Source organism: Eublepharis macularius, chromosome 16, assembly GCF_028583425.1.
Source record: "Eublepharis macularius isolate TG4126 chromosome 16, MPM_Emac_v1.0, whole genome shotgun sequence".
NCBI lineage: Eukaryota > Metazoa > Chordata > Lepidosauria > Squamata > Eublepharidae > Eublepharis > Eublepharis macularius.
In genome coordinates, this window is record NC_072805.1 from 49,079,917 (window position 1) to 49,106,428 (window position 26,512).

Genomic DNA, 26,512 nt, shown 5'->3' on the forward strand with positions numbered 1-26,512 from the left:
TGCGAAAGACTTCATAGACTGAGTGTTTCCAGTCGGTGGGCCGTTGTTTTGTTTTCCATATTTGTTGACAGATTCTTGTTAAGATTCTGATTGACTCCGTTTCTGTAGCTTGAAATATCTCTGTTGGTATTCCATCTACTTCGCTTTGTTTCTCCCAGTTTCTTTGAGTACAGCTTTTACTTCACTTTCTAAGATTTCTGGTTCACACATAGGACTAGGATTATAGAAATTAGAAAACTCTTAAGGCATAAAGGATGTGGACATTCAATAAACAATACAGAAACAATTGCAGAAATTTGATCAAGTAGTATAAATTCAAATACAAGGATACAGAGATGAAACAAAGTTGAACAAAACATAAGTAATTTGATGTGGCATTTGAAACAAGGTGGAAACTACACAGTGGGAGCAGTACCCAGTAATATAGTCTACAGTCCCTGCCCCTTTACCAAAGCATTTCTCTGAACCATTGTTGCCTGAGCAGAAGGCCCTGAGTAATTCAGTCTTGTACAGTTTGCAGAAAGCCGAGATGGGGGGGGGGGTGCTTTCCTGACCAATTCAGGCAGTGGGGGGGGGCACCACAGAGAATGCCCGTGTGTGCGCGCGCAGCTGTTGATTTTGCCCAGTTGCAGGATGGTACCTGCAGAAGGTCCTGTTCAGAAGAGTCATGCTGCTGTGGCCGGCCATAGGGGGAGATGACTTTCAAGATGCTTATTTTTGTATTTCAACAAAGCAAGATGGCAGAGAGTCCCTGTGTTTCCAGTGGACACTTTTGTTCACCCACATGCTGTTGCCCCTGCTCAGGCTCCTTGCTGCCCCAAGGGTGCTTACGAAGGCACTCGCAGTAGTTGTTGCACACCTGAGGGAAGAGGATAGAAGCATCATGATATCACCCAGAGAAACTGTCTTCCCACTCCTCACTGAGCCTAGCCATGGCCAGGGATCTAGACCTAGAGGGGAACCAAGGAAAGTCTGTTTTTTTCTCTACCCAGTTCATAATTTTCTTTAGAGCAGTCTTGGATTCTGTCCTGGTTCACAAGTTCGCACTAGAAGACAGAATCCGTAGCATCTTTGCAGTAGTGGTCAATAATAATAATAACAACATTCGATTTATATACCGCCCTTCAGGACAACTTAATGCCCACTCAGAGCGGTTTAAGTATGTCATTATTATCCAGGCGACAAACACCTTGTGAGGTGGGTGGGGTGGGATTAGAATCCCACACTCTTAACCGCTACACCAAACTTTCAAAGTGTTGCAGATACACAACTGTTAGGTTTCGTGGCCTAAAGAACATCTGTAGCCCCCTTCAGCAGACTCAGGCGATTACGAAATTGGTTTGCCAGGGTTTTCAACCTCCACTGCGCAGCCAGAAGAAAGAATCCAGCATCTCCAGGTGCATTCTCAGAACCCTTGTCTGATGCTCCATCAGAGACAGACTCCTGTCATGCATCTCTTCCCTGGTCACCAACACTTTCCTCAGAATCTGTGGACTCCGGGAGGTGGTGGGAAATCCATTGAGTGGAATACAGTCTCCATAGGAGACCTTCCTGCACATCTGTGTTCTCAAACTCAAGACTGCAAGGATGCACTCGCAGTATGTCCAACTTTGTTCCAAGGACAGGGCTGGGAGATGGGACAATGATTGACTAACTTATACTTTGCCAGGTGGTTTTGCTTCAAGGGACAGTGAGGGAAATGGTCAAATGGATGGATTTTCTTCCTCTTTGTGGTGGAAAGGTCTGACCCACCCCCATGGGGGGCTGGAGAAATGGACTCTCCAAAGAGGGGTACAGGGGGAAAGCTCTTATCTTATACTTCGTGACCATGGGGAAGCCATAGAGGATTAAGTCTTTACTTAGGGACTCCATCTTGTCCACATGGCAAGAGACAATGGGGAGAAGTCCCAGCCACAAGAACTAAGGTAATTATGAACTTTAAACTATTGCAACTTCAAGACTAGCCTGTCCTAGTTAAATATCCTTATAATAAGTACCGAGTGTGCAGGAAGGGGTTGCATGTTTTCACCTTTTCTTTGCACCCTTGCTCAGCCTGAATGCTTAAACAGACCATGTGCATTCTTTTTATTCATTTATGAAACTTTCTTATATTTTGAATGCTCTAAGCCTGGTCTCTGGAAATAGACGACCTCTGTTCAGTCTTAATATATGAAGTGCAGTAATGGGGAGGAGCAGTGGGTAAACCTGCCATTCTGCAGGATGATAGTTCTAAATTGCAAAGTTGCAATAGATTGCACCCACGCTAGTTTGTAGGAGGAAGTGGGTTAGGTAGATGCCCTAAACAGCGACACAGGTCCCAGGTGCTAGATATGTGACTCCTTTTATCAGGAGATACTCTCAAGGTTTGCTGGTAGCAATGGTTACTATGCAGTTTATTTTTGGTACCTCCCTGGATGAAGGGAAAGCCAAGACTTAGCACGGCTGTGGGGTACTGGAGCAAAACTGGCACTGAAGGAGCTTTGGAATGTCTGCAGTTAGCTTGCCCCACTCAGTTCCCACGTGTCCCACAGTGCAAAGAAAAACACTCTGTAAACATCAGCTACAGGTAAGAGCAACCATGTTTTTCTTCTGCTTGGAAATGGAGTATGGAATTAAGTTTACTAACAAATGGATTAGCCAAGGTGATTCCCTTTTGCTACTTCTAGAAGGGGTAGCATTCAGAACAATCCTCTGTCAGAATGGGAACCCACCCACCCCCCTCAACCTAATTCATGCTTTATGGATGAGATTCTTGGGACAGTACAAGCTGTAGGATCAAACGAAGCTGCTTCCGCAAGCCAGGGGAGCTGCGTATGTGGAGGCCCTCCTCACTGGGCGGTGCTTAATCCCAGCTAGCTAATTGCAGCCCATGGTGTCTGACACAAACTTCCAGTCGGGGAGGATTGAGCGGTTCTCATCAGCAACCGTGTTTGATTACCAGGATCAATACTCCTCAGGACGTTTCAGATTCTGGAACTGCAGGAAACAGCAAGGCAGTGCCAGGGAGCCCACTGAACACTACAACACGCAAGACTTGTGCACTTGCGCTTTTCCGCGGCCCCTTTTTATTCCAGCCTCCATCGTAGTGAATGAACCCGTATGGTAAGGAAGATTTCCATGCTTCTTCATTCATACCCTCTAGGCTGGAGTGGGGTGGCAAAGGTGGGCAGGAGTCAACCCGTCTCTCGCTAGCCATGTGCCTGGACTCCTGGAAGGAAACCTCCTTTGGACTTTTAGCAGACTGCCTGTGACGAGGGGGAAGAGGCTGCTCCCTTCACAAGCTCAGCGGCTTGTATGAAAAAGCTGTCAGTGATCCCACCAGAGAGGGCATTTGCTCTAGAACAGGGGTGGCCAAACTGCGGCTCGGGAGCCACAAGTGGCTCTTCTAGACATACTGTGTGGCTCCCGGTGATCTCTGAGTATCGTCATAGCCATACATTTTATTTTTTTTATTTCCCTCCCTCCCTTTCTTTTCATGCCTTCCCCTCCTCCCTTTCTTTCCTTCTATGTCTTTCCCTCCCGTTTCCTTTTTTCCTTCTTTCCATGTCTTTCATATTTTCAATAAAAATTTTGGGGTTGCCAGGTCTGACTCAGAAAATACCTGGGGACTTTGGGGGTAAGCCTAGCAAGGATGTGACATCACTTTTGTGATATCACTTCCAAGTCAAAGGTCAGGTGATGGCTCTTCCCAAGCTCCATCCCTTCTGATGATGTCACTTCCAGTATACTGCTCCAAAACCCCACCCCTTCCTGTGATGTCACTTTAAGGACATTCCCCCAAACTCACTTCTTCGTCTGAAGTCACTTCAGTGCGTCATGTCTTGTGGCTGTCAAACATCTGACATTTATTCTATGCAGCCCTTAAATTAAGCAAGTTTGGCCACCCCTGCTCTAGAGGCATCAGCCAGAAACTCCCAAGCTCTGGGCTGGATCCAGTCTAAGCTTTCCACTAATGGACAGGGAGGGGCTATTTTTTTAATCCCCCCTTCTTGCTGCAACCCTCCCCCCCCCCCCGCATTTGTCACTAAGGAGCAGCATGTGGTAAAGATCAGTGGGCTGCAGAGAGGTGGGGGAGGCAGGAAAGTTGCATTCTCAGCCTTGTGCTCCAATGGCTCTCCAATGCCTCCTTCCACCCGCCCTTGATTAGGAGGGAGCCTTTCCTCCTCTTCCCATCTGCGCACAGGAGTGGGCTGGTGGGCCAGGCATATCTGCCCTCAGCCCCTGTGCCTCTCAGAGAGAGGGGTGGGGGGAGACAGTCGGTCAGTTGGCTTGCTCCTGAGGTTTTCCGTGGAAAATGGCCTAAACACTAGATTGAAGAAAACAATTATATGCCTTTTGACAGTTTCCTGGTGAAGCCTCCAAAGGTGGACTAGTCCAGCTTCTAACATTTTAGCGTGCTAAAAATATTAGTACTTGCAATGGCTGTACTTGGGTATTATTTATGGGTTTTCATTTAGGAAAGAAGAAAAATACAAAACGAGTCCCACCCCCTTTCTCTTGCTCTTTTTTCCTCCCCCCCCCCCTTTCATTTTCTGTCCCCGTAGAGGAGTTTAATTTTAAATGATAAATGTGGAAATTAGAGACTATCAAGAAAATCCAATTTGGTGAGGAGTTTTAAAAATCCCATAATAAATGCCGAGTGAAATGTATGATTTAATGCGGGGCACCAGTGGCTGCTATTATGTGCCATTAGCAGAGCGGGGCTGAGAGTGACTCTTTATCACCGGCTGATGCAGGCGGCTCTTGCCGTTCCTCCTGCTATTGATTTGTAGCCGCTTGTCATAATGACATCGGGAAGCAATGAATGGGAGATGTGCTTTTGATAGGATGGAGGGGGGCACGAGGAAGGGGGAGCGAAAATTCAGCAAGTTTTCTATCTCTGCTGCCTGATTAGATTTTTTTCCCCTTCTTTTAAGAGCTTTCACATTCCAATAAAAATGCTAAACCAGCTCAGAAGCAGAATTGTTAGGGAGTAAATAGCTCATTGCTTTTAAAGGGGAGGGGTGGCGACTCCACAGCTCTGCCGACCTTACGGCGTTTGAATCTGGCGAAGGCTTCTCAGGTTGTGAAATGAGGCTGGCTGGCTCAAGGCGTCTTCACTGATGGCTTGTGGTTGGATTTCGTAAACATGGTTAATGGGCAGTTGCTCCGTGCTGGGATGTGCAGGAAGTGTGGCGCTCTGAGGCTGACAGGGGGCTTCCCTTGGAAGAGGAGGGGCATGCCACGCTAGCCCAGATCAGACGTTGTGCAGAACCTCTCCCCCCCCCCCCCGCCAACCCCGCCAGCACAGACAGACAGAATGAAACCCCCAACAACTCTTCATGTCACCAGTGTGCCTGCAAGGTGCGGCAGGAGTCTCTTTGAGGACCTTCAGTGATGCCCTCACACAGCGGCAGCGGCAGCGGCCATTTCCATGTGCTACGGCTCCAAGTGAACTACTTGTGGGCAAGAGGCAGCTCACCTTTTCTGCATTCTGGGTACGCTTGCCATGCCATGCCAGCTTCGCATTGTAGATGCTTTCGTGCAGCATGAAAAAGAGACCAGCGTTCCCCTACATGCTCCTTGGCCAGCCCTCGGAAAGTGCGTGTGTGCCTCATGCACTTGTATATTAACTGCCTGAATTCTCTTGGGGAGCCACTTGTTTCCAGTTTTGGGAACCTCCATTGCCTTTGCCATCTAGAGGTGCCTCTTACCACCGGAGCCCAGGCCAGTGGCAGCCAGACATTCCTGCCTAGATGGCAGCCTGATAAGATTGCCTCCACCAAGCCCTCTAAGAGCCGGAGGCTGTCAGTTGCTCTGCAGCACTGGTGAACAGGGAGGCTGTGGACTTTGCAGCAAGCATGCAGTGTTCGACAGCTGCAACCACCTGTGAGCAAACCTCAAAGGGCCATCCAACAGCTTCGAGGCTGTGCAGTAACTCTGCCAGTGGTGCTTCCTTGCCTGGCTCTGTGAGCACTTCTGCATCTACGCAGTGAGATGGTTCCACCCAGGGTTATGGCTGGTCAGATATGTAATTGCTGTGAGGGGGGAGCTTTGCTTGTCATGTGGCTGTAGGGAAAGGCAGAGGGCAGTACAATGCTAACCACATGGACTTAAGCATCAAGCAGTAAGATTGAAAAAAGAAAACCAGCAGTTCTGGCTCCAGCTGCCAGCCTTGCTTAGTGTTTGTGTTTATGATTAGCTGCTGGTGTGTCTGTGGAGGAGGGGGAAAGGGGGGCTCCCACTGGAGAACGCACGCGCTTGAAACGTTGCTGATTGTGTGGTGCTGTTTACATATGTGAGGAGTAAACTGACAAACAGGCTTGCCCTGGTGCAGCCAGCCCCCTGCGACTCATATGGGTCTCGTGGAGGCTTCTGGTTCCACTCACGGGAGGTGTGATGCCCTCTGCTGCCTTTATTTACTGGGCAAACGTGTGAGCCTGGCTCACAGGGTCCCCACCTTCTCTGGGGATGGAATGGCAGATAAGAAATCAGTGCCCGAGGTCCACGTGCCTTCTCCATCCCTCAGGGACAAGAAGCGCAGCATTTCCACTCCTGGCCCAGCTCTCATTGAAATCAACCCCTTTTAAATTAAAACACCCTGAGTTGAAGGCTGGGGGGGGGGGTCAGCAGGCAAGACAACAATGCCAGAGGTATCCTGTGGCAGTGAGCAAGCTACGTAATAACATTAGATGTATACACCGCCCTTCTTAACGCCCACTCAGAGTGGTTTCCAAAGTATGTCATTATTATCCCCACAACAAAACACCCTGTGAGGTGGGTGGGGCTGAGAGAGCTCTGAGCAGCTGTGACTGGCCCAAGGTCACCCCGCTGGCTTCAAGCGGAGGGGGGGGATTAAACCCGGCTCTCCAGATCAGAGTCCCGTGCTCTTAACCACCACACTAACCATGGCAAGGGTGTAGGAGCAGCCCCCAAAGCGAGTGGCTGGGATCTGGCCCAGCTCTGGGAATGAGGGGGCCCTGCCCCCACGAATGCCCTTTGCAGCCTTGGAGGCCCTGCAGTGGCACGTGGGGGCTGAGCCCGCGTCAGGCTTGGAAATGTGGGGAGAGAGGGAGTTGGGGGGCACCTTGTGGAAAGCTAGAGGAAATAATAATAATAATAATAATAATTTGATTTATATACCGCCCTTCAGGACCACTTAATGCCCACTCAGAGCAGTTCACAACAAACACCCTGTGAGGGTGGGAGGGGCTGAGAGAGCTCCGAGGTCACCCAGCTGACATCAAGTGGAGGAGTGGGGAATCAAACCCAGCTCCTCAGAGGAGGTGACTTGAGAAATGGCAAGAGCAGACATGTTGGCAGTGTTGCACGAAAGAGAAGAGCAGCATGGTTCGGGACGTGTGACCCTGGAACTGGCAGGCCACAGACGTGGGCAAGAAGGGTGGTGGGAAGCTGACCGAGAAGAAACTGAACACGCTGCACCCGCTTGAACTGGGGGGGGGTGCAGGGCTGGTGGCCTCCTCCCCCTCCTCCTCCTCCCCCTGTGCTGGTCTCAGCAGTTCAGAATCCACTTTCATCGCTGGTGTGCTGGATTGAATGGGAGGGGGTGCTGCAGCTGTGACCGAGCTGAGCTGGGGACAGAGCTATGAAGGGATTTGCGGAAAGGAAGTGGGGCCTGAGGCTGCCTCAGTTCCCTTCTAGAGGTGTTTGGAGGTCCCCCATGTTCGCACCCTGGAAGGGGTTGATAGCTGTTGTGTCAGTGCCGGGGGGCTCCCTCTTGCTGCCCGAGGGCCTGCTTGATAAAGCTGTGTATCTGGCCAGGCGGAGTAGGATCCTCTCTAGGTGTGTCCCCAGTTCCTGCCACTTTGCAGGGAGGTGGATGGCTTACGCTGCAGGGTGGGCACAGCCCCTGGAGGGCAGCTCTGCCGGTACTCAGCAGCCTGGGCTCTTCTGCGTGTCCCCCCACCCTGCCCATTGCCCCTGCAGCACAGAGGGTTCAGGTGACCAACCAGCCAGCTGTGGGGCTCCCTCTACTTGATCCATCCCTGCTGGGCTCGTGGTTTGTAATGCCCCTTTCAGCAAGTGGTTTGCAGCCCATTCCCTGCTTTCTGCTTTATGGTCTATAAATATTTAATTCTTTAATCAACTGCTTAAGTGTGGTGCCAACTGTCAGGTGCACTTCTTCCCTCTTTTCCAGAGTGCATCTCTTTGCAAAACAATTTTTGCTGTCTTTTGGCAGGGCAATGATCTTTCCTAACTGCTTGGAGCTTTCTTGAAGCAGCCATCCCTCTGGGGCACTGGGGGCCTGGAGAGTGCTGCCGAAGGGGATTGTCGGACTTCTGATGGCAGAGCTGGGCACGCCCTTCGAGAAGAGGGTCCCTGCTGGTGAGTTCATAGAATCATAGCGTTGGAAGGGGTCCACACAGAGACCATCTAGTCCAACCCCCTGCCCAGTGCAGGATCAGCCTAAAGCATCCCTGACCAGTATTCATCCAGCCTCTTCTTGAAAACTGCCAGTGAGGGGGAGCTCACCACCTCCCTAGGCAGCTGATTCCACCTTTGAACTACTCTGACCGTGAAAAAGTTTTTCCTAATATCCAGCCGGTACCTTTCTGCATGTAATTTAAGCCCATTGCTTCCGGTCCCATCCTCTACTGCCCACTGGAACAGCTCCTTGCCTTCTTCCAAATGACAGCCTTTCAAATATTTAAAGAGAGCAATCATGTCCCCCCTCAACCTCCTCTTCTCCAAACTAAACATTCCCAAGGCCCTCAGCCTTTCCTCGTAGGGCTCAGTCTCCAGACCCCTGATCATCTTCTCTTTTGTAGTGACTGGCACTGAAATCCTTATCATTCGTTTCCATATTTTTTGTTATCCTGACGACAAGCTTGTGGGCTAGGTTAGGCTGAGCGATGGCAATGACTGCTTCAAGGGCACCCAGTGAACTTTGTTGACAAGCAAGGATTTGAACCCAGGGCCAGCACTGCCCACTCCACACACTGGTCTGTCCCTGGCTGGCTCTTCAGATTCCTCCTTGGCTTCTTGTGTGGCTTTAGTTTTGGCTTTTCCGTTCCCCTTGGAAACTGCCCACTGCTATGTGGGTGTAGACTGAACACCTCTGGTCTGGTGGGCTTTAAAAAGCTGCCTGCCATTTTTGTTTTCCACCTCGGTGGTTCTCCTTGGTAAAACGGGTGCCGTGACCTGCTTGCTGGGGACGCTTTTATGTAGCGCACGTGAGGAAGAGGCAGCCTGCTTCTGAGCAACGTTCCCTTGCCCATCTTGGCAGCGTCTCCTGCGTATCTCCCTGCACTGGACTTGGTTGCCTTTCCTCTGGTGCCCCTAATGAATCGCTCCAACCTGCCGTTGCTCGACGTGAGCCGACCTTCTCCCCGACTCTGCCTCCCTGGTTTTGCGTTTCCAGGTCAGAGTCAGAGTTTGAGTTGGGCCATGGACAGGATCTGGGGGACTCAGCCTGAAGCAGCCTTGGCTTGGGTGGCTTCCTGTGGGGCCGCAGCTCCCTGACTGGTGTCTGCATGGGGCCCCCTGGCCAGCAGGTGCTGCAGCCCAGTCACAGGTGGTTCTTCTAGCCCATCTTTTATTCGGACCTGGCGGGGGGGGGTGCGTCTTCTAGCAGTGCCTGGGAGCGACCGCCTGCCTTGCCGTGGGGCTGGGCCTTTGGGGCTTGGCTCTGTGCAGTGTTTGCTCCTGCCTGTGACTCTCCAGTCTCCCTGGGATGGAACTCGGGCTTGACATCCTCTGCAGCAGGGCAGGGGTCTACATCCACTCTGGCTGCTGGCCTCTTGGTGGACGGTGAGGGCTGCAGTCATGGCACCCAAGCTGTGGGGCCCTGGCCCTGCTCTGCTCCAAGGCCTGCCTAGGCTTAAGGCACTCACCAGGCCAGAGCCTTTCTGCATACGGATGTTTGGCCCGTATGCTGTGTGCCTTCAGGCTGGCTCCCTATTCTATCTCCTTTGAATAAAAATAATTTCTGAGGGCATTCCTTCCATCAGGGTGCCCGCCATCGTTCCTTCCCCTCCCTCCTTCCCAAGACCCTTAGTTCCCTGATGCTTTGCGCCCCAATGGGGTTGTTACGCTTTTGCATGTCATCAAGGTTTTTAAAAGAACAACAGCGACATCTGCATGTGCTGCAGTGCTATGGACAGGAGAAAAATACAGCCACCAATCTCCAAAGAAGGAGGGCAGGCAGCTCACTGGTTCTGTTGCCGTCGGCTTCCAGTGGCCGCTGCCACCATATGAGGTTTTGGACGCGGTAATCACTTTCCTGCTCTTCTGAATATTCATCGTCTCCCAGGATTAACAGCTGAAAGTCAGGGAAGGGAAAGAAGGTCCCTGCTGCCTAAAATGCGCCCCCACCTCCCCGAAGATGTGCTTTGAGTTAAGACCACTAGAAATATTTCGGCTGCTTTGGCATGAATCACCCCGTTTCAGTGGGAAAGCCCAGTCAAAGGGAGCCATGAGAAGCCAGCTGCCTTTTAGCAGAACTGGAAACAGTCTATTATTTGCCAGGGAGTGTGGAGAAGTCCCAGTGAAGATGCTGGGCTTATGTCTCAGAGCCACAAAGAGCCCTCTGTGTTCAGCATTCCCGGCAGCCCCCCTCCCCACCTCTGCTGGCCAGTGCCAGGGAAGGAGCCATGTCTGCCAGCAAATACTGGCAGAATCCCTTGAGAGACGACCCCCAGAAGACAAGCAGGGTGTGGGGAGAGACAACTGTTGGCTAATGAGGGTGGAGAGGTGCAAGGGTGGGAGTTCATTCCTACTTGAATTTCCTCACTGCTGTCTTTTGTTTTGCCTTGGTGTGATCTTCCATTATTAACGTGAACCCCGAAGGGCACTACCTGGGAAGACCAGGGCTGCTTTGCCAGGGAGCTGCTCTTTCCATTCCACTGGAGCGGATATTCCTCCTCACCTCTGGCTTGGCCCCAGCCTTCCCCTCCACCCTTTTTATTCATGCACTGCTGCTGCAATTAGAGGGAGCCAAGGTTATACCCAGTTTCAAAGCTTTCTCATTCCTAATGACTGGGGCGCCAGCAGAAGCCCAGTGGAGGTCTGACTCTTGGATCCTGCAGATCAGCTAGGCAAGCATCTTATTATCTCAATCCCCCCAGCCCCCACACACACACACATGCGCGCGTGCCGCTTTCTGTCCCACAGTAGCATGGTTTAATAATACGCAGATGAAATATGCGCAAAACCATTCTCCTGTATGATGATTGAATACTGGAGACGTTAAGAGCCACAACTTGCTGTTTGATGGTGGTGATCTTCCCTGAACATCCACCTTGTCAGCAGAGTGTGGGGAAACCCTTGGCAGCTGGTAGAGGAGAATGCCGAGAAAGGAGATGCAGCACAGGAGAGGCAGCACCCATCGCAGCAGCCATTTCTCTCCTTTGTCCTGCTGTCTTTTGTAATCCATCTACAAAGTGGCACCCGGGTGATTAACAGAAAACCCTTCTTTCTTCTTAATGTTTCAAAGCTCATTAGCTAAATAATTATTCCTCATTAAGTGCAAAAACTGGTTCATTAGGAAAAATATGCCCCAAAGATGCCAGTGCTGTTAATCCTGAGCTTTGCTGCTTGGCAGTAAATCCCATGCCAGTATTTTCTGTGTGAAAGAAAAGTGCGCCAATCCATGTTTTACCTTCTTTGGAGTTTCTAGGAAGAAGAGGGGAAGCCAGCCCCCAGTTGCCTGCTTTTGTAGGTTCCTGGTGAGTGAGGAGCTATGGCATGAATTTAGTTTTGTGTCTTCCTTTTGTCTCCAGAGCCCGTCCCTGGCTCAGCGCCCGATGCCAGCTGAATGCCTTTCCGGAGCCGCCGCCACAGCACCATCAGTGCCCTAAGAGGAGCCCTAGAAACCCTCCAGCCCTGCTGACGAGGCCTCTAGCGCTGCCCTTCCCAGCCTCTCTGGTCTGCCACCTGGACGCTGTCACAGGGAGCTTCTTCCAACTTGCTGTGCCTTTAAGTTGGTGTGGAGTGGCATTTCTCCCCTGCGCGCATGCACACACTGCAGTCCATAGTGGATCTTCCAAAGAGCGTCCCATCAGCCCCATTCATCTCCCTGGTGATAGCAACGCATGGAGAGAAATCTGATGCTGCTGGAGTTGGCTTTTTAATGTTTGCCTCTTGTGCACAACTGGGTCCAAAGTGGCAGGTACGTGCACAGGCACTCTCTTTCCTCTCTCTTTCACTCATGTGTGCACACTCCTGTCTCAGTGTGCAGGTGCAAGCATGCATATGGTATGAAGTCTGAATGCTTGCACACCCAAGTGAGCATACAGGCACACATGTTTCATCTCGTACGTACCTATAGCTGTCAGGGCCAGTGCCTGGAGCCCTGCGCACCGTCACGTGTGTGTTGGCACAGAGCTGCCTGGCACAAGTCCATAGAGAGTCCGCACAAAACGTTCTCTCTGGCTGCCTCTCCAGCAGCTTTTCGGGATCTGCCGTCAGCATTTCCGTGCCCCCCCCCCCCCGCCCCAGGCTGCCTTTGGTCTTCTGATCTGCAGTTTTCCGGACGCTTCCTGTGGCATTTCTGTTGGCTATTCCCTTTTGTTTGTTGTGGACTATGTTGAATTTTTCTGTTTTCATCTTGGCTTCCTCTTTTTGCCGCTGGTTATAAGTGAATCCAAATGGCAAACAAACCAGTGCCCTCAGGGGCGCAGTCCGTCCCCATCTCTCCTGCAGCGACAGATGCCCGCATGCCCCAGCGTGGAGTAGCAGAGGATTCGTGGCCCGTTTTTGTCTCCTCCTCTCGTTCTTGATGTGATGCCAGGCTGGGCTTGGGAGCGGCATCATGGCGGCCTTTGTCTTCCGTAGCGTTGGCTCGGCTGCAGCAGTCTGAGACAAGAGGTCCAGTGGGCGCCTCGCCTGTGGGAAGCCCCAGGATCGCTGGGCGGCTGAGGGAGGGCTAGCCTGTGTCGTCTTGGCACCCGTGCCCCTGGCTGCCGCGTGCCGTCTGCTCCTGCAGTCTAATCTCCTTTCTCTTCTCCGCACTGTCTGGCCCACGCACAGGGCCCCCGGAACATATACCCGCTGCTGTTATCACATGAAATTGTGGCGTTGCCACTGAATGGATGGCAGGGTGCCAACTAGTCTGCCATCCGCCCTTGCAGCTTTTTTTTCTTTCTTCCCTCCCTCCCTTCCCCCCACCCTCTCGCTTGCTCTCCCCTCCTCCTTCCATCGAGTTGACGTTAATTAACACACGGATTAATTGATTTTAAAAGCTGAAGAATTACAGTCAACTTTCCCACAGGGTACAGACGCCAGCCGCTTGGCACAATTCTGCCTTTCACAGGGGAGCAGTGAGGCGCCTGCAACGTCTTAGCAAAGCCAAGGCAAACCCTGCAGGGGAAATGCGCTTGCTGCTGATGGCGGGCGACACCCCGCTGGCTCATCCTGGGCAAGATGCTGCCAGTCGGTTTGGTTATAGATAATCAACATCGCCCCCCCCCAACCAAGCTGGAAAGGAAAGCTTTTTTTAGCATGGAGGGGGAAGAAAGGGTTTGTTTCCCTTTCCATCTCAGTTTATTATAACCCAAAAAAGAGATTCGTCTCTGCTGTATTTAATTCGACAGGAAGGGAAGAATTTCCCACTCCGAGGCATGCTAGAAAGTACGGGGAACAGGAGCCCAAATCTTCCTCCCTTTTTCTGGCTCCATAATTGGCTCTCATGTGTTGCTTATGATAAAGAATTGCAACGCAGTCCAAGCTGGATGGCTGTAATTAACAACAAAATGTACGGGGGGGGGGGGAGGTTCCTCTGTGAAGCACATGAAAGGGGGAGTGGCTAGGTAGAAACGGCCCCCCCTTCTCCTGCTTTTATTTTATTTCATTAAAAAAAAACACGAAGCAACTGAAGCGAGGAGTGGAATCCATTATGCAGATTGGGGGGTATTTGCATAATGCTTCATGACTGGGATATGCAAAGGAGCAGTATAATGTATTCCTCCAGTGTCTGCCTGCAAACTTGTCCTGTATTAAGGTTCGCTCAACAAACAGCAGTCAAAGTCGGACAAGCTGCCCTCCCCTCCCTCGCAGCGCGGCTGCCCTTCTGCCTTCCCAGCCCCAAGGGGCTGTGCTCCTCAGAACCGGAGCGGGGGGGGGGAGGCCTGGCAGCAGTGTAGTACCAGTGGATGAGAGAGGAGTGGGCCTGCCTGGCATGGGAAGGCTCCCTGGAGGATCACAGAATCACAGAAGAGTTGGAAGGGGCCACACAGACCTTCTAGTCCAACCCCCTGCCCAGTGCAGGATCAGCCTAAAGCATCTCTGACAAGTATTCATCCAGCCTTTTCTTGAAAACTGCCAGTGAGGGGGAGCTCACCACCTCCCTAGGCAGCTGATTCCACTTTTGAACTACTCTGACCGTGAAAAAGTTTTTCCTAATATCCAGCAGGCACCTTTGTGCATGTAATTTAAGCCCATTGTTTCGGGTCCTACCCTCTGCTGCCAACTGGAACAGCTCCCTGCTGTCCTCCAAATGACAGCCTGTCCCCCCTCAATCAGGGAGGGCTCCCCCCTTCACAGGGACTGGCAATGCAGGCCGAGGGGGTCTCTCGGTGTCCTGAACCCTAACCCTTCCAGTAACCGGAAGCTTTCTGAGAAGTGTTGCGTGTAGAAACGGCACCCGCTCTCCCTCCTGAACCGGAAGGGTGGCTCGGTGCCACTTGGGGGCCTTCTGGCTCTGCAGGTTGGCCAAAGCTCCACTGGGGGCACCCTCCCAGCCTCTGCTTGGGTTGGCTGTGCGCCAAAACCGTACGGTGGCTTGTGACTGCAAGTCCTTCTCGACATCACAGACATTCTTTCCAGGTTGGTTTCCGGCCTTTGGCTGGGGACTGCAGTTCCAGCAAAAACATCCCCTAATCTGTGGGACTGACATGTCTTCTGGGTCTTCTGGGGATGTTCTAGGTTCAGCCTTCTGCCCCGAGACTTGGGGACCCTTGGGGCGAGATGGGGCTCAACACGCTTGTTGCCGTCTACAGCCACTGCCCGGCCCGATGGCCCTTCCCCAGGGAGTTTCGCATGCTGGGTGGCGTGAAGTGTCTCGAGTGTCAGACTCGGACCTGAGGGGCTCGGGGGAGGGGCCTGGGGCGAAGTGTGCGAGGGTCCGCTTGGCGTGCAGATGCTCTCAGGGAGAAGATCAGGTAATAGATTACCTGAAAGACTTCTGCCTGGGACTGGAGATCCACTGCTAGGATCAGAATCAGCCCGAAGCGGCTTCCTGTGCTCACCCAGGTTGGAATCCCCACTCTGCCGTGGAAGCACCCCCTCAGCCTGACCTACCTCACAGGGTGGTTGTTGCAAGGATAAACTAGAGGGAAGGAGGAGGATGTGAGCCACGTTGGGTCTCCCCAAGGGACAAAGGAAGTAAATGCCTGCATGTTGGGCAGCTCTTTGCTCCCGCCAGCATCAAGGGCAGGCTGGCTTCAGAGTGCCCTCCCTCCCTGTGGACCCCCACACCCCGTCAAGGTTATTCGGCTTCAGAGGGCCTTTGTGTGTGTGTGTGTGTGTGAGAGAGAGAGAGAGAGAGAGAGAGAGAGAGCACACCCACCTACCCACCCACTCTGCCTTCATGCATTCATTTTGTGGTTGTATCCACTGTGATTGATGGTGTTTTTTTATATAGCAAAGTTTGGGGCGTTTTAGCCTTTTCTGCTGGTTTAGTTCTTACGAATATGGTCACTTTTGTTACTGCTGGTTAAATTTTTAATGGAGGTATTGTGAGCTGCCCAGAGTGCTTTTTGCTGGAGGCTGGCTGGGATGCAAACCTCATAAACAGAGACTAGAGACATTCTTAATGCATTTGTCTTTCATTAAGAAAACAAACCTCCAAGAAAAAAATACTGAGAATAAATTATACGTAATTTATGCATAACATGTATAAACTGGCTTATTTTGCATAAATGTTCATTTTCATGCTTGTTTCTGGACTGACTATTAGATTTGTTGTAAATTTAAAAGCTTTATTTGTTTTTAGTTGTATGCTCTGAGAGGACAGAGGAAGGGTGGAGGCTGTTTCAAAGAGTAGGCAGGGGGGCTGCAGTTCAGAGCAAGGCACAAAAAGCTGCCATTGAACAAGGAAGGATCTTTTGCAGCCAGGAGAACTGAAAACCTGGTAGATTGTCAGAAGGCAGCTGTCGCGCTGGAGCCTATATGCGCGAAGGGCAATAGGCTGCCCATCCATCTTCTTTCTGTGCTGGGCTGCTCTCCAGCACCAACCCTGCCAGATTCCCCATCTTTCACTTCCTTTGTAATCACTCCACTTGGAAATGTCAGCCTTTCCTCTGAAGGGTGTGCAGTTGCTCTTCAAGTAGAAGTGGCCTAAATCTGGATCTTGTAAAAGCTTTCTCCAGTCTGCAATATAGGAGAACGGTCCTCTCGAGGCCCTGTTTCTGTCCGCAGGAAGCTGTCCTGAGCGCCCACCACCTGGCAATGCCCTTTACTCCCCCGTAGCCCTTACTTGCTTGGTATTTATGCCATCACGGCCCAACTGGAAGAGACTCTCCCTTGCTGGCCGATTGGGACTACAGCGAGGATCACCCGGCCCCCCTCCCCCCCACTTGTCCTCTACCACCTCCCCCCCGCCCCCGCAATCGCCATCAACCAAAAGAGCCACAGGACTCCTGTACATTCTTTGTGCCACTCAACACTGCACACATAATAGCATAAGATCCAACTATTAATATTAAATATATAACGATAACCTTTCTAATTGCCCAAGTATCTCTGTGCATGTGGGGTTGGTGGATCAGGGAAATGCTGTAGACATTCTTCAAGACGGGGACAACATTTGCCCGCCTCCAGTCTTCTGGCATCTCACCCGTTCTCCAAGAAGTCTCCAAGATGTTAGACAGAGACTCCGCAGTTCTCTCAGCAAGTCCCTTTAGTACCCTAGGATGCAATCCACCTGGCCCTGAGGACTTCACTGCATTGAAAGAAGCTAGGTGTTTACTTACCACCCGTATGTCTGTCCTAGGCTGCAATTCCCTTCCTTCCTCATGCGTTCTCTTTTTGCCAGGCTGAGCACAGCTCCCCTTGCAAGAGAAGACTGAGGCCAAGTAGGAATTGAGCAGTTCTGCCCTCCCTTTATTAGCTGTTAAAATTTCTCTTCCCTTTCCCCGCAGTGGGCCTGTCCCTTATTCTTTTACGTAGCCCAAGCACCCTTTTTTGCTGTGTTTAGCATCTCTCGCTAGCCTAAGCTCTTACTCAGCTTTAGGCTTTTTAAAATTCTCCCTACAAGCGCTGGCCATTTGTTTATGTTCATCCTTATACAGCCCTCCTTCCTTCTTAACTGTGTCTTTTTCAATGTTCAGATCTTTAGAAAGCTGCTTATGGAGCCACCCTGGCTCCACAGTGGGGACGATGAAGCAGAGGAGACGGGTCCTATGCACCCACATTGCCCATCAGCGCCAATAAAGCTAAGAGGCACACAGCACCCAAAGAAGCCAGAAGCCAGAAGCACATTGCACAGGCTCAAAGAGAGGGAGAGGGAGAGGAGGCTGCTGTGGCCCATTCGCTTTCCAGGACTGCCACCCTCTGGCCGTTGTGGAGGTGGTAGCAGCGGCATTCTGGCACATGGGCAGGCCTGCCCTGCAAGGATGCTGTGCTGCCCATTCCCTCTGTCCTGACCAGGCAAATGGTCTGCAAATGGCCACTTGAATTGGTTGGGCAGCTTCACTTGCCTTCTTCGGGTGACTGCAGCATAGTGTTAAATGCTGAGCTCTGCTCATCCTCCTCCCCAAACACAGCGTTTCCTGGCTCCACGCATTGCCTAGGGGTGCAATAAGTAGGTTAAGACTTGCTTTAGGGTTAGCCTGAGGGTGAGAGTTCCCAGTGGGCAGGGCAGTGTTCCGCCAGGAGAGAGAGAGGGTGTGCGCACGCACTGTGGAAACGAGGGGAGAGAGAGGCGGCCAGCCAGCCAGCCAGCCAGCCAGCGAACTCTTCAGCATCTTCCAAGGAGACCATTCCCTTTGGTGCTCAGGCCTTTCCTATGCCTTCAGCAGCAGCAGCAGCCCAATGTCTTGTTCAGGGGCATTTGGCATCCTGCCCATCTATATATGGGTGTCACATTTTGAGAGCGTGTTCTGTCCTCGTGCAGGAGGTGTGCGGGTGGCTTCTGGTGTGCGCGTTCTCTAAACTGGCAGTCTCGTGTGGTCCAAGGCTAATGACTGGGCTGTGCAGAGCAGCTGTCTCCTTCCCCGTTGCCTTCCTTCGTAGCAGAGGTGCAGAATCCCTTCTGAGAGCTCCTGCCAGTCCGAGGAGGCGTTGCCGGTCCAGACAGGCCTTGCTTGCCCCACAGTGTTGTTGTGAGGATAAAATGGGGCCACTTTGGATCTTCACTGGGGGGAAAAGGTGGGGGTATAAAGGAAGTACCTTAAATTAAATTGCCTCCATCTCCACAGGGTGTGTGCGTGTGTTTTCTACACAGGCAGGAAAACTTGGGCCAGAGCATGAAACAGCTAGTTTCTGGGGTCTGCTCTGGAGGCCCCACTGCTGACCCCAGCAAGCTGCCTCTCACCCCCAAACTCTTGCTGCCAGGCAGTGGCGAGCACCTGGGACTAGCACTCCCCTTCCTGCCCCAGCTGCCACCAGCTGGGGGGGCAGAGTCGAAAAGAGGACCTTTCGCCATCTGAGCCAGGTGTGGTGGTGGAGGTGAGCAGTGGGTTCCTCAGCTGGAAATGGACTGGATAAGGGCTAGTTAACTGAAATTTGTCCGGACAAGGCCACCATACTGTTCGGGGTTTAAAGCACCAGGGAGGTCTGATCAAACCTATTGCAGCGAGAGTTACATTTTTCCTTCAGGATCAGATCCACAGATGCGTGGGTAGATTTGGGCCTGGCCTTGACTCTGCCTGGTCTGGGAGCATCCGTGGGAGACAAACGCTCCTGCTTGCCACAGTTATCTGTGCTGTCTGGTTTGCCCTTCCTCCGTTTTAGGTGTGACAGAGCATGTCCCTGGCCCAAAGCCACCATGTGAGCCTCACGGCAGACAGGGGAAGAGGGGTCCCATTCTGGTAAGGTTCAGGTGCCTCTTGTATGGCCAGACCGCTGAGAAGCATCAGGGGGTGGGAGTTGACTCAGACCTGCCTGCCTGGTGGGTCCTCCAAGGTGGCACCGCTGGCTGCCAGGCGCCATTCACGGCACTGGGCCTTATAAGACTCGAGACCCACCGTCGCCCCCAGTGGTGGAGCTGCATTAGTCTCAGTTGTAGCCCAAACAAAAGGAAGAGTCTCCAGCACCTTGAAAACCAGCCCATTTAGCTTGTGGAGGGCAACTGAATTGGGGCATCCAAAGGCGACCCTGTTGGACAAATCAGCTCAGTGGGACTGCTGCAGGCAGCCTCCTGTTTCTGGCACTCTTTTGTTCTTGCCCCGCTCTTTCTTGACTGCGTGTATTCCGAAGTGCTCCAGAGCTGTGAGGTGGGTGGCGTGGCAGGGATGTGTGTGTGTCTCGGCCTCCCTGTTTGCAGCCTCTTGGGCCGCTGGCCCACCTTTTCTGCCTTTTTTCCCTTCCCTCCCTCCCTCCCTCCCTCCTATGGCATGTGACTGTGGAAGGGCGAGGGGCTCCCATAGCGCTGGTGCAGCACTTTTGCTCTGCCCTCCGCATTCAGCAGAGAGGGGCTGGCCACTGCCAGGAGAAGAGGAAGGCCCAGGCGGCTCCTGCCTCCTCAGGAACCGTGCATGTTTGTGCACAGCAAGTGGCGCTCGAGAACCGAGCTGGCCAGGATCCTGAGCCCCATGAAGCTGAGAGCAGCAGCAGCAGCAGCAGCAGCTCAAGAGGGGGCAGCATCCTGCTTTGAGGAGTGGGGCCACTGACACGTGCTGCTGCTGCTGCTGCCGCCTTGCTCTGCGAGTGCCTGCTGGCCTTCTGGGACTTTTGCTTCAGGCTGAATCTCAGTGGTCTGAACACAGTTTGAACCGTCCCCGTGACTGAGGCATTTTGAGAGAAGACACTGGCTGGGCCAGGTTTCCAAGCAAAGCATCGTGGTTCATCAGCCGCACCGCTGATGAACCACGGGCACCTGGAGAGGAGTTTGCCAGAACCGCTTCACGTTCTCAGGACTTTGTTCACGTGAGGATTGGCCAGAGCAATCCAGCCTAAGCGTCTTTCAGAGGGAACGGGAGAGCCCTCTGCTTGGGAAGGGAGATGGTTCTTCAGTGAGAGGGTTTCTCTGAAAACTTTGCCTACCTGTTACCTTTGTGGAGGATTTCCAAGAAGTGCTCCTGACAGATCTTGCCAGCCCGTTGCTTTGAGGCAAGCGGAGTCACAAAGGACTTCTCTCCAGCCAGCCAGCCAGCCAGCCGTGCTGCCTTTGTGTCCCCCACCAGCACAATTGCATGCTGTAGGAGCTTCAAAGAGGGAATTAATTCCATCTGTAGAAGGGTCAAGTGCCCAAAAGTGCCGAGCCGTGCAGTTTGCATGGCAGGCTAGAGAAGAGCTGGCGCTAATCAGATTACAAGTGGTGAACGGCAGCCGAGCTCAGGGGAGTCAGATGGAGGCCTCTGCCCATTGGGGAAGAAATGGTCTCCCAAACCTAATGATGTCTGCTTTCCCACTCATTGGTAATGTGTGGCAGGGAGAGGGGAGCGAGAGGCTGAGCTAGCTTTGAAATAGCACACTGGGAGGCAGGAGGAAAGCAAGGGCCTGTCTTGTGGGGGGCGGGGGCGGGCGGTACACCTGCCTGTGCTTTCAGGGCCACCGAGATGTAGGCTCTGCACTGCTACAGCATGGATAGGGCTGGGGAGGCTTCCTGTGACGTGATGAGCAGGTGGCTGCCTAGAAGGAACTCAGCCTGTTTCCAGCCACAGGCCAGCAAAGCTCCAAAAGGCAGGCAGTGAGTGCAAAATGAAACCTAAGCCTGGCTTGGACATTAGAGAAGCTTTCCAGCGAAGCCGATCCAAAGAGAACTTAAGTACGAGGAACCAAGCTTTTCTCCAAGGGCTGCCTGGTGCATTGTGTGACCTGGCTCTTTTGCATCATTCACATTTCCTGTTAGCAGGAGGGGACTGCTGGGCTGGGGTCCTTGTGCCCTCTTTCTCTCATCCCCACCAAAAGGAAAGCGCTCATGGTTCTCTGCTCAGGCAACAGCTCAGGCTGGCGTTAGCGAGTGGAGCTCTTTTGCCTTATCCACAAGTGACATCATGCGGGCGTCTCCTCCCTGTGGCTGACATTGCTAAAGTCCGGGGGGAGTGAGACTGTGTGTTTGAGCCCTGCCCTTGGTGCGAGGCCTTTTGGCCCATAAACAGGTTGGGTGGGGAGCCTGTGGCACGGCAAGGGGGATCGCAGAATCACAGAATAGTTGGAAGGGGCCACGCAGAGACCTTCTAGTCCAACCCCCTGCCCAGTGCAGGATCAGCCTAAAGCATCCCTGACCAGTATTCATCCAGCCTCTTCTTGAAAACTGCCAGTGAGGGGGAGCTCATCACCTCCCTAGGCAGCTGATTCCGCCTTTGAACTACTCTGATCGTGAAAAAGTTCTTCCTAATATCCAGCTGGTACCTTTCTGCATGTAATTTAAGCCCATTGCTTCCGGTCCCATCCTCTACTGCCCACTGGAACAGCTCCTTGCCTTCTTCCAAATGACAGCCTTTCAAATATTTAAAGAGAGCAATCATGTCCCCCCTTAATCTCCTTTTCTCCAAACTAAATATTCCCAAGGCCCTCAGCCTTTCCTCGTAGGGCTCAGTCTCCAGACCCCTGATCATCCTCATCTCTCTTCTGTACCCTCTCAATTTTGTCCACATCTTTCTTGAAGTGGGGCCTCCAGAACTGCACACAGTACTCCAGGGGTGGCCTGACCAAGAGAAGGGCAACTAAAATGATTAAAGGGTTGGAACACTTTCCCTATGAGGAAAGATTGAGGCGCTTGGGGCTCTTTAGCCTGGAGAAAAGACGACTGAGGGGAGACATGATAGAGGTTTACAAGATAATGCACGGGTTAGAGAAGGTAGAGAAAGATGTGTTTTTCTCCCTTTCTCACAATACAAGAACTCGTGGGCACTCTATGAAATTATTGAGCAGTCGGGTTAGAACAGATAGAAGAAAATACTACTTTACACAAAGGGTGATAAACACATGGAATTCGTTGCCACAGGAGGTGGTGGCAGCTACAAGCATTGCCAGCTTCAAGAGGGGACTGGACAAATATATGGAGCAGAGGTCCATCAGTGGCTATTAGCCACAGGAGATAGATGGTATTCTCTTTGTGGGGAGGTGGTGCTCTGTTGTCTTGGTGCTGGAAGGAAGGCAGTGGGAGGGCTTCTGGTGTCCTGGCCTCACTGACAGTCCTTTAGATGGCACTGGATTTCTAGCCACTGTGTGTGACAGAATGTTGGACTGGATGGGCCACTGGCCTGATCCAACATGGCTTTGCTTATGTTCTTATGTTCTTATGATATAGAGAGGGACTATGACCTTATGCGATTTCGAGGGACTATGACCTCCTGCGATTTCGATCCACAAAAGTTAGCCTGAAGCTTGCTTGCTTGCTTGCTTGCTTGCAGCTCCATGAGGGTGGAAAGCCAGCCTGCCTCCCTATCCACTGACCACTTGCACCATGCTAGCTTCTCTGCATAACTGTACTGGGGAAATGATACTTCCCCCATGTATCTGAGTGATAATTTGCAAGTCTCCAAAGTGAATGTTGACTCTGCAGGGGCAGGGCAGAGCTTTTCCTGGTCAAAATGTGGGTCCTAATTTCCTTCCAAGTTCTACTCTCCAAAGCTTAGCAGGAAGGCAATTCATATGTTATCTGGTAACCCCAAAACGATGGCTGGTTCTTGCCTAGGGGAGCTTCCAGACCATTCTGGTTTAACCAGTGGCTACCAGAATCTTGTAGAGTTTTTCATTTTATCTTTACTGGTAATTTCCCACTTGGCACTGGGGAAGTGCTCTCACAGTCTTGATACAGTAGAAAAGAGCAAGAGACCAGTAGCACCTATAAGATTAATACAATTTATTGTAGGGCCTGAACTTTCATGAGACACAGCTCACTTCTTCAGATTGAAGAAGTGAGCTGTGTCTCTACAACAAATTCTGTAGAGCCACGGCCACCCATCTTAGTCTTGATACAGAATCTCTGGGGCTCCCCTAGAGGAGACAGAGACAGGGCTCAGAAAAGAGCACGTGTTCTGAGAGATGGAACTGGGGCCAGCAAGATGTGAACAGAAGCCAAACAAGGAAGCACATTTTCTTTTCATAACCAAGCTCTGCTTAAACAACCGAAGATACTTTTAAAATGTTTTTCTGAACACATAACTAGATATCAAGCTACAGCAGGGAGGCACCTGCCCAAGTGTGCCTGTCCATCACAAGTGAGGCTGGCACGCATAGGAAGCAAGCCTTCATTTGAAGCGGAGTCGAGAGGCAGAAGGGTCTGGAGCCCAGGGGGCGTGGCAGATGCATGGCCCAGCTCGTGACCGTGGCGGTGGCAGCCAGAAGGAATCCTCAGTGTGCTGGGATGGTGGCGGTGGGATACAGCTGAACTCCTCGTGGCCATCGGGCAGCGTGGGACAGCTGAGGAAATGCCACATTCCCTGTGCTGTAGACCAAGGTGCCTGCACTGCCTCTTTTGCCACCAGCACACGCGCTGGAAACTGCCTCCTTGAGACAGCTCGGCCCTGCTCCATGGCCACGCTCAGTCACACACACACACACACACACACACGTGCCAGTCTCTGCCAGGATGAGTCCGTGACAGTGTGGAAACTCTCAGAGGAGCCCTGCCCGTTGCAGGTGGGACAGGTGCCTCCCTAATCCCGGTGAACTGAAAGAGCCGTGGAGGTGGGGTGTTGGAAGTCAGGCTGGGACTTCGGAGCTCTGTGGAGCCCCTCCTCCTCCCTATCTCTGTGACAGGCAAGAGCCCGCCTGTCAAAATCCCAGTGGCAAGACTTGGGTGACTCAGGGTAGAATTTTGATTTGAAGGAAGATAAACGGAGAGCCATAAGGAGGCATGCTTATGGTCCTTTCTTGCTGGACCTATGGCCCGTGCTGGAAGACTGGTGTGGAGAGTGGCTCAGTCCTCACAGCAGTTTGTTCCATTCCTGGTGGAGTGGACCAAGAGCTCCTCCGTTCTTTTCCTGTGCTGTATCCTTGTTCCTCTTCCACACTGGAGAATGACCCACACACACACACACACACACATTTGCATAGAAAGAAGGCAAACTGGGCTTGCTAAGACCCAAGTCCATCATGGGTTTGTGTTTGACTTCCTGCCCTACAGGTTCAGGAAAAAGAAGCTAAAATTCAGGATCACCAGAGATCTGCACCCCAAAATCTCCCAGAAAGATCTTGAAACGGCGTGCCAACTCCCAAAGAAGTGCCCTTTGGAGACCAGGCTGAGTTCCCCCCAGCAGACGGTAAGGGGTGCCCTGCGCAGCCTCCGTGACGAGGCAGGACACCGTTAAGGAGATCCTGGGGTTGGTTGGTTTCATGGGGCTTCTGGGACAGAAGGGGCATCATTGGGACATGAGGCCGAACCTCAGCTGACTTGTCGAGAGCCCGTGCTGGTGGGTGATGGAAGCAGAAGGCTTGGCCGTGGCGTGGCTTAAGCTGAAGAGCCTGGCCAGCCTGCTCTCTTGGGCTCACAGCACCTGCCGGTGAGAACTGGCCTCTCATCCGAGGAGGGGCACATGGAAAGCCACCCTTCAGTGCTGTGGCGCTCGTGGCTTCTTCCTCAGAACCACCGCCTTCCCTCAGGCTGACCTTTCGGATCGGCCCGAGAGCCTCTCTGTGGGTGCTCAGTCTGTGTGTGCTGGCCGCAGCCCCAGCTTGCTTTCCTGCTGGTGCTGGTGGCACTGGCTCCCAAGCAAATGCCTCAGGGCACAGCAGCATGCCTTCCTTTCTCAGCCCTTGCTCTTGGCCAGGAAATGGCAAAGCTCTCAGGCGTGGTTGCTGGGGGCTCTTTTCAGGGGACCAGGAGGGAAGCTGGAGGGGACGGAGAAAACGTGGACGCCAACAGAAGTCTGGACAGCGCTGTCCCCTCCCCGCAGAAAGAGGCAGGGCAGGCAACCCCCTGTGCTTCCAGGGACTGTCCCAGGCTTCCCTGCCCCCTCCGAGTTCTGGCCTTTGACCAGGGACGTGGGCAGGCGGGGGGGGGGGCATCCTCAGCAAAGGAATTTCCTGTTCACCCAGACAGTTCACAAAGCGAGCAAAGATCCCCTCCCCTGGCCCTCCTACGGCCTGGCAAGCTCTGAGTGAAGCAAGCGCTGAGCACGGTCTCTTGGCCATCAGCGCCGGGGTGGGCGGGCCCGGGGAGTTGTGCGCCTTGGCAGGGGTGGGGCTTAGTGTTTGGACGGGTGGCTGCAAGCCTCCCAAGCAGCACGCGCCCCCCCCCCTCGCCCTCTTTTGCAACACTGCTCTGCCCCTCCCCTTTCCTAGCCTTGTTATTTTCCTTCTGACCACTTTTCTCTGCCCCCGTGTCAAGAGCTTGCCCTGCTCAGAAAGAAAGCATGGAAGAAAAATTAGGAGGTTTAATCAAAGCTTCTGCACAAACCGCAGCCAGTCAGAAAACAGTGAACTGGACAAAATGAACTGCCCTTTGGAGGGAAACAGCTGGGGCTGGCCGCTTTCCTGCACGGAGACTCAGAGGCTGGGCGGTCCTCATGCCTCAGAGGAGGCAGGCAGTGGGAAAGGGGTTCCCTTGCACAGCCCCACCGCCCCCAGCCAGCCAGCCATTCTTGTGCTGACCACGTGGACAGGGAGATGACAGAACTGAGCAGCCACGACTGTGCCCGAGTGACCCGAGGCCACTTTGGGCTGAGAAACTGGCTAATAATTCAGGCTTCAGTGTTTATGGCCACCTGATTGTAATCCTTAACTGAGGGTCAGGGCCATGTTGACCCATGCCAGGCGTCCGTGAGGATGTGGGTGGGGGTCTTGGCCTTTTGAAGCCTGCTCTCCCCCCCCACACACACACACACACTTTCTGTCCTGGGAGGGCTGCTGGGGTCCTCTTGGCTCATTTGTTCCATGATGGATGCTGCGTTGCTTTGGAGTCATAATATATAACAAAAATCTTAATTTAAACATATTCTATTTCTTTTAAACATATAATCTATCAAATATACTACTATCAATATAACATATATTATAAACCCCCTATTGTGTGCCATGCCACCAACGTAGCACAGCAACACAGTACAACAAAACCACATTAGATAATATGCAATCTGATCCACTAACGTAATATATTGTATATAGTATACCCCATTAGTATATTTATTTAACTATACTCATATTCATATAATCTGAATAAAATTCCCCTAATCCTTATACTAGTTTAGATTATAATTACATTTCCCCTATATGGTAAGATGCCCTCTACAAAACTCTTGCTTCTCTGTTATCTGTGTGTGTGTGTGTGTGTGTGTGTGTGTGTGTGTGTGTGTGTATGAGAGAGAGAGAGAGAGAAGTGGGCGTGCCTGGGCAGCAGTGCAGTATGAAGGTGCCATGGGGAGGGGCTGCTGGAGCCATCAGAATACCCTTTCACAGGCCCTGAGACAGGCCTGGTGGCACCAAGGGTCTTGCCGCCTCCTTTCTGGCCCTGCCGTACACCTGA

The 26,512-nt window shown here is 52.4% G+C and overlaps 1 protein-coding gene across 1 annotated transcript in view; it reads left to right on the plus strand.

Moving 5' to 3' along the window:
* The window catches only part of PMFBP1 (polyamine modulated factor 1 binding protein 1), a 78,200-nt gene that overhangs the window by 21,374 nt on the left and 30,314 nt on the right, over window positions 1-26,512 (plus strand). The window contains exon 6 of the mRNA XM_055000284.1: window positions 24,176-24,311. Within this exon, the coding sequence (XP_054856259.1) occupies window positions 24,176-24,311 (136 nt within the window). The remainder of the gene's footprint in view (window positions 1-24,175; window positions 24,312-26,512) is intronic.